At 48.6% G+C, this 14347-nt stretch overlaps 5 protein-coding genes across 5 annotated transcripts; 3 read left to right on the top strand and 2 right to left on the bottom strand.

The window, feature by feature from the left end:
• Positions 1-742: 742 nt before the first annotated feature.
• Positions 743-2793, top strand: PPTG_24372 (hypothetical protein; the record flags this gene model as incomplete). The annotated part of the gene is made up of 2 exons (XM_008916685.1): positions 743-2033; positions 2237-2793. The coding sequence occupies 2 exons, from the start codon at positions 743-745 to the stop codon at positions 2791-2793; spliced, it is 1848 nt and encodes a 615-aa protein (XP_008914933.1).
• Positions 2794-3684: 891 nt separating this feature from the next.
• Positions 3685-4935, bottom strand: PPTG_18610 (hypothetical protein; the record flags this gene model as incomplete). The annotated part of the gene is made up of 5 exons (XM_008916642.1): positions 3685-3892; positions 4160-4290; positions 4362-4610; positions 4679-4852; positions 4930-4935. The coding sequence occupies 5 exons, from the start codon at positions 4933-4935 to the stop codon at positions 3685-3687; spliced, it is 768 nt and encodes a 255-aa protein (XP_008914890.1).
• Positions 4936-8044: 3109 nt separating this feature from the next.
• Positions 8045-9056, top strand: PPTG_18609 (hypothetical protein; the record flags this gene model as incomplete). Its single annotated transcript, XM_008916641.1, has 3 exons — positions 8045-8248; positions 8403-8789; positions 8868-9056. 3 exons carry the CDS (start codon positions 8045-8047, stop codon positions 9054-9056), a joined length of 780 nt encoding a protein of 259 aa, XP_008914889.1.
• A 1269-nt stretch (positions 9057-10325) lies between these two features.
• Positions 10326-10821, top strand: PPTG_18608 (hypothetical protein; the record flags this gene model as incomplete). Its single annotated transcript, XM_008916640.1, has 2 exons — positions 10326-10589; positions 10669-10821. The coding sequence occupies 2 exons, from the start codon at positions 10326-10328 to the stop codon at positions 10819-10821; spliced, it is 417 nt and encodes a 138-aa protein (XP_008914888.1).
• A 3149-nt stretch (positions 10822-13970) lies between these two features.
• On the bottom strand, positions 13971-14078 carry PPTG_24371 (hypothetical protein; the record flags this gene model as incomplete). The annotated part of the gene is made up of 1 exon (XM_008916684.1): positions 13971-14078. One exon carries the CDS (start codon positions 14076-14078, stop codon positions 13971-13973), a length of 108 nt encoding a protein of 35 aa, XP_008914932.1.
• Between the last annotated feature and the right edge of the window lie 269 nt (positions 14079-14347).

Genomic DNA, 14347 nt, shown 5'->3' with positions numbered 1-14347 from the left:
TAGACCCCTCTCAAAATGCGATATCGCCGTCGTTAAAACAAGTCTCAAAAGCGCGATTACGTCCTAAATAACATATCTAGATAGCAAGCCTCAACTCGCAAAATTGAGGGAGCTACGACCAAAAATGTGGCTGGTCATAACAACCTGTCGCGCACTGTATAGACTCCATATTGACCAAATTGCTTGTCAGAGACTACATCTGTCCGGAGTGTTCATTTTACAATCCGCGCTCATTATTGTTTATTTATAGTCTTAAATAAGTTGAAAAGCATCATAAAATCATGAGTCGATACAAAATACCAAGTGATACAGAACCGAGTTGGTCATGGACATATAAATGTTAAATTAATCCCTAAAAACAAGTGTCACCTGTGTCTCCATCTCGTATGTTATAGTATGGAATATTGAGCAATAAATCCAATAAACGGAGAATACTAGAAGAAATTTTCGTAAGAGAATAAAGACGACGGAGCAACCGTCTTGCATGCGGCAGACCTGTACACGACCCCATCACGGCCGCCTCGGGTTTCTCATCAAGCATCCGTGGGAGCGAGACCAACACAGCGTCGTGCAGCGTCTGCAACATCGGTGGGGGGGGGCGAGATCATTACAACGCCGCGCTGCGTTTGCAAGGTCACCTGCTCCGCGAAGAATTTTACCGCGACGGAATGCTTAAAGACAAGGCATCGCAGCGTCAGGCCCAGCGCCTTCTTCACTACCGAGCACGGCGCGCTTTTTCGATATGCCCAAGCAGCGTGTGAAGGCGTACTGGCAGTTCATCGTGTTGGTTGCTGATGAGATACATGCTAACGTCCCGACAAGTGCACTAACAGTTGCTCATGCAAAATTTGGCTGGTGCCAGCGGTGCAATGCAAAGGTTGACGTGTGTAGAGATCGAAATGACGCCGGGCCTCACATAAAGCGCTTCCATCCTGAATACCTGAGAGCGTACACGCAAAGACAGGAGAGACAACAGAGTCAAACCGCTGCTAGACAACTGGTTAACATCTATGAGTCAGCCAACGTCGACGAAGGCATTGATGAACCAGCCACCGACGCCGATGAGAAGCGCTTCGTTGACTTGCTGGTTCAGTGGATCACGTCGGACTTACGCCCTCTTAGTATTGTCAATGATGCCGGTCTTATTGCAACCATCGAGTTTGCAAACAGCGTAAGCGGAAGGCTGCGAATTCCAGTTCGCCAAACTACGACGTCGCGATTCCAGATCAGAGCCGCAGAGTTTCGTTCTTCGCTTCGGATTCGGCTCAGTAACAAGGGTGAATGTCTATACTTTCCTGTTTCGTCCGACATTTGGACTTCGTTGTGTACAGAAAGCTTTATCAGTTTCACACTGCACTATGTGGATGAAGACTTCGGCATGCACAAATGGACGCTTGAGGTAACAAGTATCCCTGGTAAGCACGATGCCCCTGTTATTGCTGCTGCACTACTAACGTGCTTCGACAATTGGAATCTGGATCGAACGTTGTGTGCTCGGTTTCTTCGGGATGGAGCTCCATACATGAAGAGGGCATGTGACCAGATCGGCGTGACAAGTATGTCGTGCATCGCACATTCACTTCATCTCGTTGTTGGTGCTGCGCTCATTCCCAAGCCTAGCGATTTACCACTGACAACGACTGTGGACGATATCAATAACACAATCGGCATCAATTCCGATGCTTCTGGCAGCAGTGACAGTGATACTAGCACGCTGCGCGCAATTGCCTCACCCGCTTCGCTGGGAAGGGAAATGACAAGTGAGGACAACTCGGACGATGACGACAGCGACTTGGATGAGCCCATCGATCCGGACGAGGTAATTGCCATTTGTGAGCAAGTGGCAGAATTTGTTCAAGACTGTGAAATGGCTCCTGGCGATCTTGAGTGCGTACGCCAAATCGTTCGGCGATTTCGCAATCTCGCCGAATATTTCCGTCGGTCTTCTAAAGGATCCAATCGGCTTGAAGCGTTGCAAGGTGGCCGCAAGAATGCTGTGAAAGTAGAAATCGACAGCGCTACTCGATGGGACAGTACGATGCAGATGCTTTAACGCATGATGAGGTTGCGGCCAGCTATGGAGGACTTCTTCGAATATATCTGCAGTGTGGAAGGCAGTGCTGAATTTAATGACGTCTGCCAAAGTTTGAATCGTCCTACATCGGAGGAGTGTTCGTCATTTAGTGCCTGGTGCAGCTTCTGGGGCCGTTTAGTGCTGTTTCGGATCATCTTGCAGGAGAGACATACCCGACGCTAGTGTCTGTCCACATCTCGATTCGCTCGCTCAAAATATTGCTGAGCGCGCCGAGGATTTTTGATGATCTATATGCCCAAGTAAAACGAGAGCCATTTGCCGATGGATTTGTTGCTATGATGAAGTCTGTGCGCCGTTGCTTCGTGACTTTGCTCGAAAAACGATTCGAAATGGCTGACGGAGAAATGAAGTGGATTGCTTTGCTGGACCCTTACTTCACCAACTCGAGCCTTCTCTCTGATGCGGAAACTACGCGCGCCAAGAATCGGCTAATGCAGGAGATGGTTGATTTGGCAAGGGGCAGTAGCGATGAGATGAGAGGCGAACGTGAGACTAGCAGGATCGTTAGTACGACACCGACGCAATGTACAGCCTCTTTGAAGAGAGTGGTGTGCGGAAATCGATTGACTGTGCGACAGCCGGCTGCACTTGGTAGATCGGTGGAAGAGATGTGTGAGTGGGAGCTCAAGAACTACCTCCGGACATCTGCTGCTGCTCATATGGAGGAAGAAGGACTCCCGGCGTCCCTTGCTTGGTAGCGTGACAACGGAATGACTTTTCCTCGTATTGCTCCGTTGGCTTGCAAATGGCTTGGATGCATTGCGACATCGGTACCTTCGGAAAGAGCTTTCTCCACGGTTGGCAACACGATAACGAAGCGACGCGGCTCTCGTAGTGCGGAGAATGCGCGTGACATTCTCTTTGTGGCTGAGAATACGGGCTTGTGAACGTCCTTGAACTGCAGAACTCGTCAGATTTCTTTCTTCACGTATGGCGCCTCACTAAAGAAGCTTGCATGTTTTCCATTCGAAATGTATCTGTAGCAACAACGCAGCGTAACTCTGAAAATGGATTTAGTTTTTCCCTTACTTGTGTATTTGTCAACTTGCAGGCATCTCGAAGTCGCTCACTTAAGCTCTTCTTCGGGTTTTTCAGGTTCAGCATCAAGTACCACAAGACCTGGAACGCCACCGTCACCATGAAGTTCTTCCCGCGCTCGCAATATTTCACCTCCGCCACGACCATCTCACCGTTGTTGTGGCGCGACTTGCAATACCATCAGCGCGTAGCTGTTGGCCTCATTCTCGTCCACCGCCATCTTGGCCAAAATCGTGCGCTCCATGCTTTCGAAAAAGTTATACTCCAGGTTCCGGCGCTCTTCACCAAGTGTACATGTAGTGACCACCACCCACGAATACCACGACCATGAAGATATACCGTAAATGATCCATGTCTTTGCCGACGGCACGTCGAGAGGTAGTACTCGACCATTTTTATGCCGAACTCCGTTAAGTAGTTCACATCATTGCAACAACTACACCAGCCCAGTGGCCGAATTCGATGGTTTCCGCGAACACCAGCGTCATCTGCGAGACCGAGACCGAACACGAAAGCACGTACGACGCGCGGTAGAAGTTGGCACCGCTCTGCTAGTAGGAGATGTCGCGCACCGCCATGAACGTTGGAATCTGCGAGATCTGGTCCAGCGACAGGAACAACACTGCCTGGAACAGCACGCCCAGCGGAACCAGCACGTTTACCGGGTCCACGTTCCAGAACATCGACGCGTTGATCAGACCCCTGACGATCACCATAGGACCGCGACCTTTGCGGAACGCCGTGTTGCGCTTGTTGGAACTTCGGCATCAGGTCGATGTCGTTGCCCACATTTTATCAGCTTCAGGTCGTACGGAGCCTCCAGAGCAGCAAGAATCTCGCAGGGATGCTCAAGCCACGGTAGTACTCCACGAACTCGCTCGCCAGGCGCGGGTGGTGCGTCATCTCCGATAACCCGTACTTGTACTTAAGTATGGTGGGTTCGTGCCCGGGTCCAAAAGGTAGTCGGCCATGTCGCGCTCAGGCGGACGCTTGAAGCCCAAGGACTCGAAGCGGACCATCGCCTACTTGCGTGGGCCGTGGCACATCATCTCGCCCTCGTTCAGGATGGTCACCTCGTCGAACACCTCGACCACCTTAGGCGCCAGATGAAGCAGCGCGACCACCACGGTCTTCTGCATCTTATTGGTGACGCCGCGCTACGTCTTGTTGATGTCGTACGATGTTAAACTGTCCAGACCCGTGCTTGTGCGTCACGTATTCGAAGTACTTCATGCCGATTTCCATCTCGCCGGTGGTCACACACTTGTACTCGCTGCTCGTACTCCAGGATCTCCTTCACCATTAGCGTAGGAGAGAGCTTGTAGCGCTGCTCCACGTAAGCAACCAGCTGCGGCAGGCACGCATGATGTTGGCCTGTTGGTCTGCCCCACACCACATCGCCCGCGACCGTCAGGACCTTCTCCAACACAAAGCGGCCGCTGAGCGCCTTCATGAGCGACGTCTTGCTAAAGCCGGGCTGGTCCAACACTAGCGCGATGGAGCCCGGTTTGACCACGCCGCTAACGTAGCGCAGGATCTCCTTACCGCAACGAGCTTCGTGGCCGACAGCTTGGCCTGATTCGTCTTGGCAACATTGTCGGCAGCACCACCTTGTTCTCGTCTTCCTCCGTCGCCACCACGTCGGCGTAGATAGATGGACTGCTGAAGCGCGCTTCTAAGAACGTGGCGTGGACAAAGCTCTGCGTCGCCAGAAATATGCTGCGATAAAACCAGTTTGTGGCTGAAGCACCAGAATTTACTTTTCAAAACGCTACGGTGTAATACGATAAAACTACAAACATAGCCCCGTATTATGGCGTAGTTAATCCAACTAACTTAGCTCAGATAACGTTATTTGCTAGTTAACGATATAACGATAACGTCGCCACCATCTCCGGCGTATCATATGTACTGTCCTCTTCACCTGGAGGAATATTTTCGCCCACCTTTCAATTCAGAGGGTGCGTCTTTATGTGGACACCAGAGTCCTTTTAGATGATAAGAGATCCATTTTGTTCATTACTCACACCTTCCAGCCTTTCCGATAGATGAATTTGAAGGCTATCCAATCCTATCTAGACAAATTAGCATGTAGGTTTTATTGTACGTTTCACAAATTTTACACCCTCTCTTCGTCGTACTAATCGTTTCTACTATTTTTGGCAGTTGTTGTGAAGAAAGCGAGCATCTCGTCCTCCACAAGGATATTTCGTCTTCATCTCGACGCCACCTCGCAAAATGATCACCATGCTGCCACAGATTTGCAATGCCAAGGTAGCGGTCAAGGTTGGGGAGCCGCAAACACATTGTCGGATAACTCACTCTTCGCTCGAGGTGACATTTACGGTTGCTCAGGAATACACTGTGCTTCGCGAACGACTCAAGAGACAAGTTGTTAACGAATCTTGCATCACATGGGATGCTGAAAGCAGGCTCTACGTTAAAGCAACGGTCAATGCGCGCCAGCGTGACTACAAACACGTTCCTGAAGAAAATGAAGCATTCTACCAGTTCTTTTCGTCTAATTGGTCGAATCCAAAGCGTCAAGACCACCGCTTCTATATGTTTTTATGTGCAATAGAGTCAAGAAAACCAATGCAATCAATCGAGCTGCAGCGGCCGCTCTACACGAAGCATCTCAGAGCACTTGCAAAATACAGACGGTTCGCCACTGGGGCCAGCATCACTAGACTACTGGGCTACTGTACAGCCCGACAGTCTGACGACGCATCTGTGGTTCAGCTAGATAGCGAGACATACCGACAACTTCGCTACGCTGACATACAAGCGCAGTGACACCAACATGAAATTGCTACAGCTACTAATGTTGCGACTCAAGATACGCGTTGCATACACGTGCACGTACGTCTTAATGGTGTATTGATGCTCATTGGCCTGGACATTCAGGAGGTGCGTCGAGCATTTGGTCTACCAGCGTATGGCCTTTGTCCTCCGTTTCGAGAGCCTGTCATCCCGCCACTGCCGAGCCTCATGATCTTGCTGATGTCGACCGCGCAGAGAGCGATGATGGACGAAATGCTGAAGAACAGATAGGCGAGGGACAAGATGGAGAACAACAAGAACAAAACAAGAACTCTTTCTTGAGCAGGCTGCTATTTAGTTTGCTTATATCCGTTCTTCGACGAATACATGTTCAACTAAGCCTGCTGCTTATCCACACTTACGCTATAGTTTTTTTACCCGTGGAATCATTTGCCCAAGCGCAGTTCCGAAGTGTCACATCCATAACTTCTTCTAGATTTACCCGAATAGCAACATTTGCGTGGTTAATGATCCACCTCTTTAGTAAAGAAAATGAAAACTCAATTGGGATCACTGTGGGCAATTAGGTGGAAGAAAGAAAAGAAGAGCACCAGTTGAGTGCACCAGCTCTTCCAACTCGCAATACATATGTTTCCTAGTATTGTCAAGAATGACAATACTTCGAGGCAACGGCCACGGATCTAAAAGCGGTGCAATACTCTCTCAAAAAGCTTGGTAAAATTATGTTCGTGAAAATGTTCCCCTAGTCATCTTCCATGCGAAAACCCGGTAGTATCCATAGCTGCGAGCACTGAAACGCGCTCCCCTCTGGCATACGGAAGATTTACCACAGCTGGCAGCCTTCCTGGTGGTCATGCATGACGGCACATGCAGTCTCGTCCAGCCTTAGCAGTCTCATCAATGAATATGAGCTATTCTGGACCCGAGTAGACCAGCAATAACTTATTGTAGTGCACGGCTATCTCTGCTGGAGCCGCCTCTCGGGCTCTTTTAATCAGAATCTTGCGAGTAAGCTGCATGTCAAACCGGAGGGCTCGACAGATTGTTGTCTCCGATGTATTGCGAAGTGTCGGAAAGCGAGCCTTGTGCGCGCTGCGTAATTCATCGATATAGAAGCATGGGTGGGATTCAGCACACTTGCCAACGAAAGTACATACACCGCGTGGCCACCTAGACAGCTTCTGCTTTTTCCCGGTACCTTCGACAGTCCCTCGATTAAAAAACCACCCATACCATCTTTGTATAGATCGTTTTGATACACCCAGAACGCTAGCCACAACTCCTACTTCGACGTCGTAAACGTGCACTAAGATGACTGCACACCAACGGAGGTCGCTCGACTTGGTCATGGCAGTTCAGCGCTAGAACCGAGAATTCCAGAACCGAAACGAAAGTGCTGAACTATCTGCCAGAACGAATGGCACACACGCCGAGTTCCATTCGTTCTGAAATCTTTCAACTCGTTATCGAATTAGTCCATCGTGTTAGTCGTTCACAGATAACTCGTTGTGGACAATTCAACAATTCGTCATGAAAAGTCTAGGCTGCGCCAAAATGCTAGAAACGTTCAATACATTACAAAATACAAAATCTGATTTCTTTGTGGTAAGTAAATAGTCTCAAGAGAGTGATTATTGACACCGAAAAGCCGTGCCATCCAAGAAAGTTCTAGGAACGTTGCCAACCCTATCCTCTTTGCGTACGGTTAAATTGGTATATAGGTATACAAGATTTCTCTCACCACTCATTTGCAACGCAGGAGAAGCTATGGATCGCCCACGTCGTGCTTGTACGTCGCGGAAGCGGTCCTCGCAGGACCTAGCGGACGACGACAGCAGTCGCAGTGACTCCACTCCGACACTAGCTGGGACGTCGACTCGACAGACACTAGTGTCTCCAGCGCGAGCGTCGACGACTCAAGCCCTAGCGACACGTCAGTGAGCAGAACGAGTAGTGATCACAGCGCAGGGGGAAGCTATTCCGTGACCTGCCCCGACCTTTCGAAGACAGAGTTCGAGTCGTGGGATGATTTTCACGCGTATCTGGGCCTGAATGAGAAGGAAACGTTCCAGGTAAACAACGCACACACTATTCGTATGTATTCTCTGTATAAAAGACGGCTTATGTATGTCCTACATGTTCTTCGAACGCGCTCAACGAAAAGCGTGGCAGCAAATTGACACTGCCAAGAAATCTTCATCGGAGATCATACCACCGGACTGGGGGACCTACGCCAAGACGATCATTTGTACCCATGGAGGCAAGCACGGGTACCGCGGCAAAGGGAAGAGACCTCGACCAGAAGCACGGCCTATGGGATGCATGACACAGGTATGTATCTAGCTGGTCGTTGACGTGACATGCGCCCCACTGTGGTCGGTGGCAGTTATGGATGCAGTCGGAGGTGCATTCGGTTGCAGTCGGTGTTGAAGGGTTACAGACAGACATATATGTGTGCTTTCTAACACCCTGTTATTCTATTCAGATTAACGTGTGTGTGCAATTGGTAAGTGAGTCGCCTTCCAAGTTTGCGGTGTGTGTGACGAAGACTGCCCTCACGCACAACCACAAGTTGGGTCTACGATCCTACAAACACTACCCGGCTAATCGCATGTCAGTGAATGGCGAAGTGCCGGAAACAGTTGACTCGCTGCGGAAAGCTGGTGCCAAGATGAAGAGTATTCTGAAGTTCATTGTTGAGAACTCAGACAGCAACCCCACTCCACAAGACGTGCAAAACCTGATTCGCAACCTGAAAAAGCGTGAGCAAGGCGGGATGACGCACTCATATCGTATAAAAAAGTGGATGTTGGCCTTTTGCGCGGTTCCTGGCAACTTGGGTCGTGTATTTGTGGACTCGTCCAACGAAAAGGTTTGAACTATATTAGAATCCAACATTAGTTGTTTTTATTTGGAGTATTATGCTAAAAGCTATGTTCTTTGCTTATAGAGAATCGCAACTTGCATTACGCTCCAAACGAAGCACATGGTGGCTATATTCAACAGATTCCCAGAGGTGTTGATGGTTGATGCCACGCACGGCACAAATTACTCCAAGTATACGATTTCTTCGTTTATGGCGCACGACGTTTTCGGGACAATACGTTCAACACGCTGTCATTCAGAACGAGCGCGGTGAAATCATGTTATCAGCTATCGATGAATTCAATAGAAACAACCCCTCATGGACCAAGTTGGAGTGCATTATAATTGACGACTGAGCACGTATGCTCGCTCATTCACGAGCAGTACGTGTACGCAATCGGTCCAGCGTTATACAGTTTTTATGAACCAACTCCTGGAGTCATTTCGATTAAAAACGATGCAGAAAATGAGGACAGTCTGAATGAACCGCGCGTACAGTGCACAATCAACAGTTCGACCTGGGAGTGCTCTTGCTTATTCATGACTACAAGACTGCTACCATGCCGGCACATTTTTTTATGTTCGATGGCAGCTCAAGATGGAGACTATCATTCCTACCCAATTGCTGCACCCACGATGGCTGTTGTCTTCTTTGAAAGACACAAACTCACAGATTATTGTGGCTCAAAATTTAAGTACTGTGACCTCTATTATACCACCACCAAGGTCTTCATGGGACGTCAACCGGGAATTTCGAGAGGCAAATTGCCTTGTCACCGCTATCTGCGAATCTGTGAGCTCGTTGGGAATGAACGAGTATCGAATTGCCATGAAAGCATTGAATCAAGTCTGTGGTTTTTCGAGAAAAGAAGTTTGAGATTTTTGAGGAACTTTCGTCTACGCTACCAGCTACGCAGTCGAAGAGGGATGAACTCCACGAAGAGGGGGTGACACAGTGCTCGACAGAATCCTGCAACACCGCAGCCACGATCGTGATGACAGTAGACCCTCCGTCAGCGGAACTGTCGGTGGAGACGGTAGACCAGTCGGTGGAGCAGTCGGTGGACAGTCGGTGGAGAATGTGGAGCAGTCGGTGGTGTCGGGAGAAAAATCTGTGGAGAAGTCTGTGGATTCTGTGGAGCAGTGTCTAGCACCACCCAATGAGCAGCTCGACACTGAACCAATAGATTCTACAGCGCCTGGCTTTGAAATCGCTAGCCCCATACGAGCACGTGGTCGTCCGAAACAGAAGCCAAAGACAAAGAAAGCAAAAAAGAACACGGCAATAAGGATGGCGAAGGCGGACTCTATTCTCCACGACAAACAACTGAGCTTACAATCAATTACAGATCTCGTGTGGCATGAGGCAAGATACGCCAAAAAAGCTTGCTGAGTGAGTGAGTTTCTTTTTTCTTTTTGTGTTCGAGGATGAGGTGCTTCTTGCTCTTGTTCTTGTTCTGGTTCCTCTGCCTACATCCCTTTTGGTGCCCCCACATCTCCCGTATTTTTTCCGAAAGACTTGATACAACGAGCCAACAAGAAGATGATGACCTTGCAAAACAAGAACAGGTCATTTGCCAAACGCGACGTCGGCGTCGAATTTCCTGGACTTGGTGACATTAGCGGGCAGTCGCTGATGTCGATGAGGCGATGGCATCAAGCAGTTGACGCACTCAACCTCATCGACAAAGCCAAGAAATGGATCGATGAACTGGATTTCTCGGTGGCTGTTCCACCTGCTTATCGGGTGGAGAGAACTGAGGACATGTCGTCAAAGCTGGACACCATTCCAAGTTTCTCCGAAGAGGTAAGAGCACATATTGTAGTATTAATAGTAAGCTGTAGACATGAGGTTGCAACTAATACTATCTATGTTTGTTGATCAGATTCATATTCTAGATTTCGTTGCCAGAAATCAGCTGAGTGACACCGCCTTGATGGAAGCAATGTCCAAACTATTTGGTCCCCGACAAGACGTTATCGTAGTTGACCCATTAATATGGGGTGTCGTGAAGAGGGCCAATCGCTGTGCCGACTGAACAGCTGAGAAGCTTATTCACCGGAGTCTTTGACCAAAAAATGCTGTTTCCTGTAAATTGCAGTGGCACACACTGGTGTGCACTCATGGTGAATTTTGAAAGGAAGGAAGTCAAGTTTTGTGATTCAATGCTGTCTAGCTACACTACGTCTCTTCGAGCACTGGTACATCAATTAATGCCGCATCTTCCACCATTGGAGGGGCGCTACAGTGTGGACGGATACGTTTCTGAGATGGGAATGCAACTCGACAACTACAACTGCAGAGTCTACGTCCTACTCGCGTTCGAAATGTATTGTGGCGCGGAAATTGTCGGAGAATTGAGGAAGACACTGCAATACCTGCGCTACCGCTATATGCAGATGTGTTTGTGATTCTAATGGGTCAATATATTCCTTTATCTTCTCAATCCACGTTGTTGCCCTAGTGCTAGATGTCTTTCACCACTGCTAAGGAACCGTCGAATAGAGCATCCCATGGTTTTACTGATGTATGTCAGCAGAATTCACTAAGTGTTGGCATCCGGATTTTACAATGTATACGCACCATCCAAAGATAACCGATGTCTGGCTCTTTTCTTCGGTCGGGCACAGTCGGTCAGATTCGGTGGTTGTTCGGGCGTAATTGCCCCGTCTGTGCGATTACCAGTCGGTGTCAATAACGCATGCCATCCTCTCAAACAGGAAAAATCATGCAAAGAATAGGGAGTTTTTGCAAGTCTGCCCCGTACCCATTCCCATGCAAACTCTTGAAATTGCCCAATAGCATAGTAGAGGTTTCAATCTGTGGGGATAGATCAGCTCCCCATAGATCTGGTGGATATACGGGAAACAAGCCATTCTCCCATAGATTTGACGACTTGCCTAGATTTGCCCCTGCAAAACATTATACATATGTGTGGGAATACGAATGGGAAAGCTGCGAAAACTCTCAAATAGCCATTGTTTTGTGTTAAGCATTTATTCTGTGAGATACGGTATTCACTGAAATTAATTTGACTAAGGCAGAGCTGGTCCGATTGGCGTTTCATTTTCTGTGCCGGGGTGTTTACATGTGTAACGAGTTGGTAACTCCACTCGCAGAGTTTGGTTCGCCCAGTAGACCTTTGTAGAAGTTAATCATATGGCCGGCAGAGACGGTGTAAAATCCGATAAGACCCCCGTGCACTCGTAAATAGGTGCGTCAAATACGTTTTGATGCTCCTGATCCGACTTGTTGCCGTCACTGCTCATATGGTGCATCTTTGAGACGTCATGCTATCCACTCAATCGCGCGGCGACGACACCCAATCGCATCTGCAACTAGAGACGACACTCGCTCTCTTATTAAAGAGAATGTGCACTTAGCGTGAACGTGCAGACAAGAGAAAACGTCAAATCCGAAGTGCGGTGGCTTCAGTATAAACTGTAGAAATGCGCTCCATGCATGTGAGGTTCTACATGTAACTCCTTGCTATCAATTATGAAGCAGCTTATATATTATTTGCTGCCCCAGTAAGCGCAAGGCTTGCTCTGCGTCTGGATTGTATATTCTGTTTTGTGAATGGACAAAAAATGGGCAGCTTACCTTTTACCACTAGCGCTGGAGGCGCCCGCTACGCGGGCGAATAGCCCTTCCATAAATTGCTTATATTTTCAAAACAACACATATCATTTCTGACCCTGGTTTGGCTCAAATTTAAACACATTTACTGGCTCCCTTACTTACCTACCCACTCGTCTTTTCACTCACTCACTTACTCTTTAACTCACTTACCTTCTCACCTACACACTGCTCCACTCACTCACTCACTCACTCACTCACTTACTTTCTTACTCACTCACTCACTTAATTTCTTACTCAACACACACGCACACTTCAGCCAAAGTTTGTATTTACGTTCCTCTAGCCTACTCAAAAATCTCTCGGTACACAATGTTCCTTGTGTACACCATCCCGCCCTCGTCTATCTGCTCCGGATCGATGGCGATCTTGATCGCCTTCTTGGAAGTAACTCGAGACAGCGCCACGTACAGCTGACCGTGCGCGAACACCGGGGTTTCCAGATAAATTCCAACGTGATGAATCGACTGTCCTTGCGCCTTGTTGATCGTCATAGCAAACGCCGGTACAACAGGAAACTGCTTCCGTCGTAGGGTAAAACGAAACTCTTTGTCGTCGTCGTCGCTGAAGAAAATGATACGCGGGATGAACACCCTTCGTCCCCGCCGCGGCCCAGACATGATAGTAGCATCGATGCACTTCTCGCGCAATGTAACGACACGTAAACACGTCCCGTTGCACAAACCTTCATCTCTGTTCAAGTTCCGGATCATGATAATCGGCGTGCCCACTTTAAGCACCTTCTTGTGAGGAGGTATCCTTGAAAAGTTAAGCGAGTTCAAAAACTCAGGCTCAAACAGATCTCCATTCCCGGGCCCATCGAGGCTGTCGTTTAACAGATATGTGCGTGTCTCCCCAGAAAGGCGCTTAGCTACCATTTCATTAATCCAACGGACACTTGCATTTGTAGGGGCCAAAATAGCTCGATCCACAAAGTATTGGCTCATCTTCATTATCTTCATTCCGCGCTGCCGCCCGGGCAGCCGTGTTGCGACGTTGAATTTCTTGCTGCTGTTCTTGACTCAATTCACTGCGAGCAGTAGCTCGAGCGCTAGTATCTTGAGCCCGCACAGACTGGAGCACCTCTTGACTGCTCTCACTTCGTGCCACAGCGCGTGCTACGGTATTATGTTCACTTTCAGTTCGACGTTCCTCTGTAGACATTTCGCTCCGCCGATTTTGGTGGTATTGGCGATCAAGCTCCCGAGCCTATGCATCTTGGCGTCTTTTTGCAGCCTTTTGCAACCGATCCCTCTCCCGTGCTGCAGCACGTTGTGGTTCAGTCATTTCAGCTCTTCTTCTAGTTCGCGGTGGGCGTTATATTGGAAAAATTGACACCCACAGAAAAAGTGTTTATAGCGGGATTTGAACCAGTGATCGGTTGATTGGAGGCCGAAGCGCCTACCGGCTGAACCGACACAATCGCTGACCAAACTCCTCCCGTTATGTTATCGCTAGCATCGAATACTCCATTTTCAACCCCCGATCTATCTTCACTCTGCGTCGCATTAACACTCTCATTCTGTTGCTTTCGTAGTCTATACAGAGCTACACGCCGGTTGTTCCTTCTGCGCTTTCGGTTTGCTTCTGTTTCTTCATCTGGCGATCGAAATGCATCTTCAATCTCCTCAGCGGTGTTGTATTATCACGCGCCATAGTTCCAACTGAAAATCCACGAAAGCGGTAATCGTTTAGAGAACGTCCGAGATGCGAATAAAATGTCTTGGAGGGCTAACAGAGTGAAAGCTAGTCCCCAAATGGAAAGAATCGTCCTTTGCCATCTTTATCACCTTAACGTTTATTCTTTTGTTATCAGAGTTGTAATACTCTTGCAAACATCCTCGCATTTTAGGAGCCTCTTTTAAGAGCTTCTTTTAGTAAATGTCCAGTACGTAACCCCCGCACGCACGGTACGAACCGACAAA

Source organism: Phytophthora parasitica, assembly GCF_000247585.1.
Source record: "Phytophthora parasitica INRA-310 unplaced genomic scaffold supercont2.87, whole genome shotgun sequence".
In the NCBI taxonomy this organism is placed as follows: domain Eukaryota; phylum Oomycota; class Peronosporomycetes; order Peronosporales; family Peronosporaceae; genus Phytophthora; species Phytophthora nicotianae.
The sequence above is the reverse complement of the archived record's forward strand: the minus strand, read 5'-3'. Positions and strand labels throughout refer to the sequence as shown.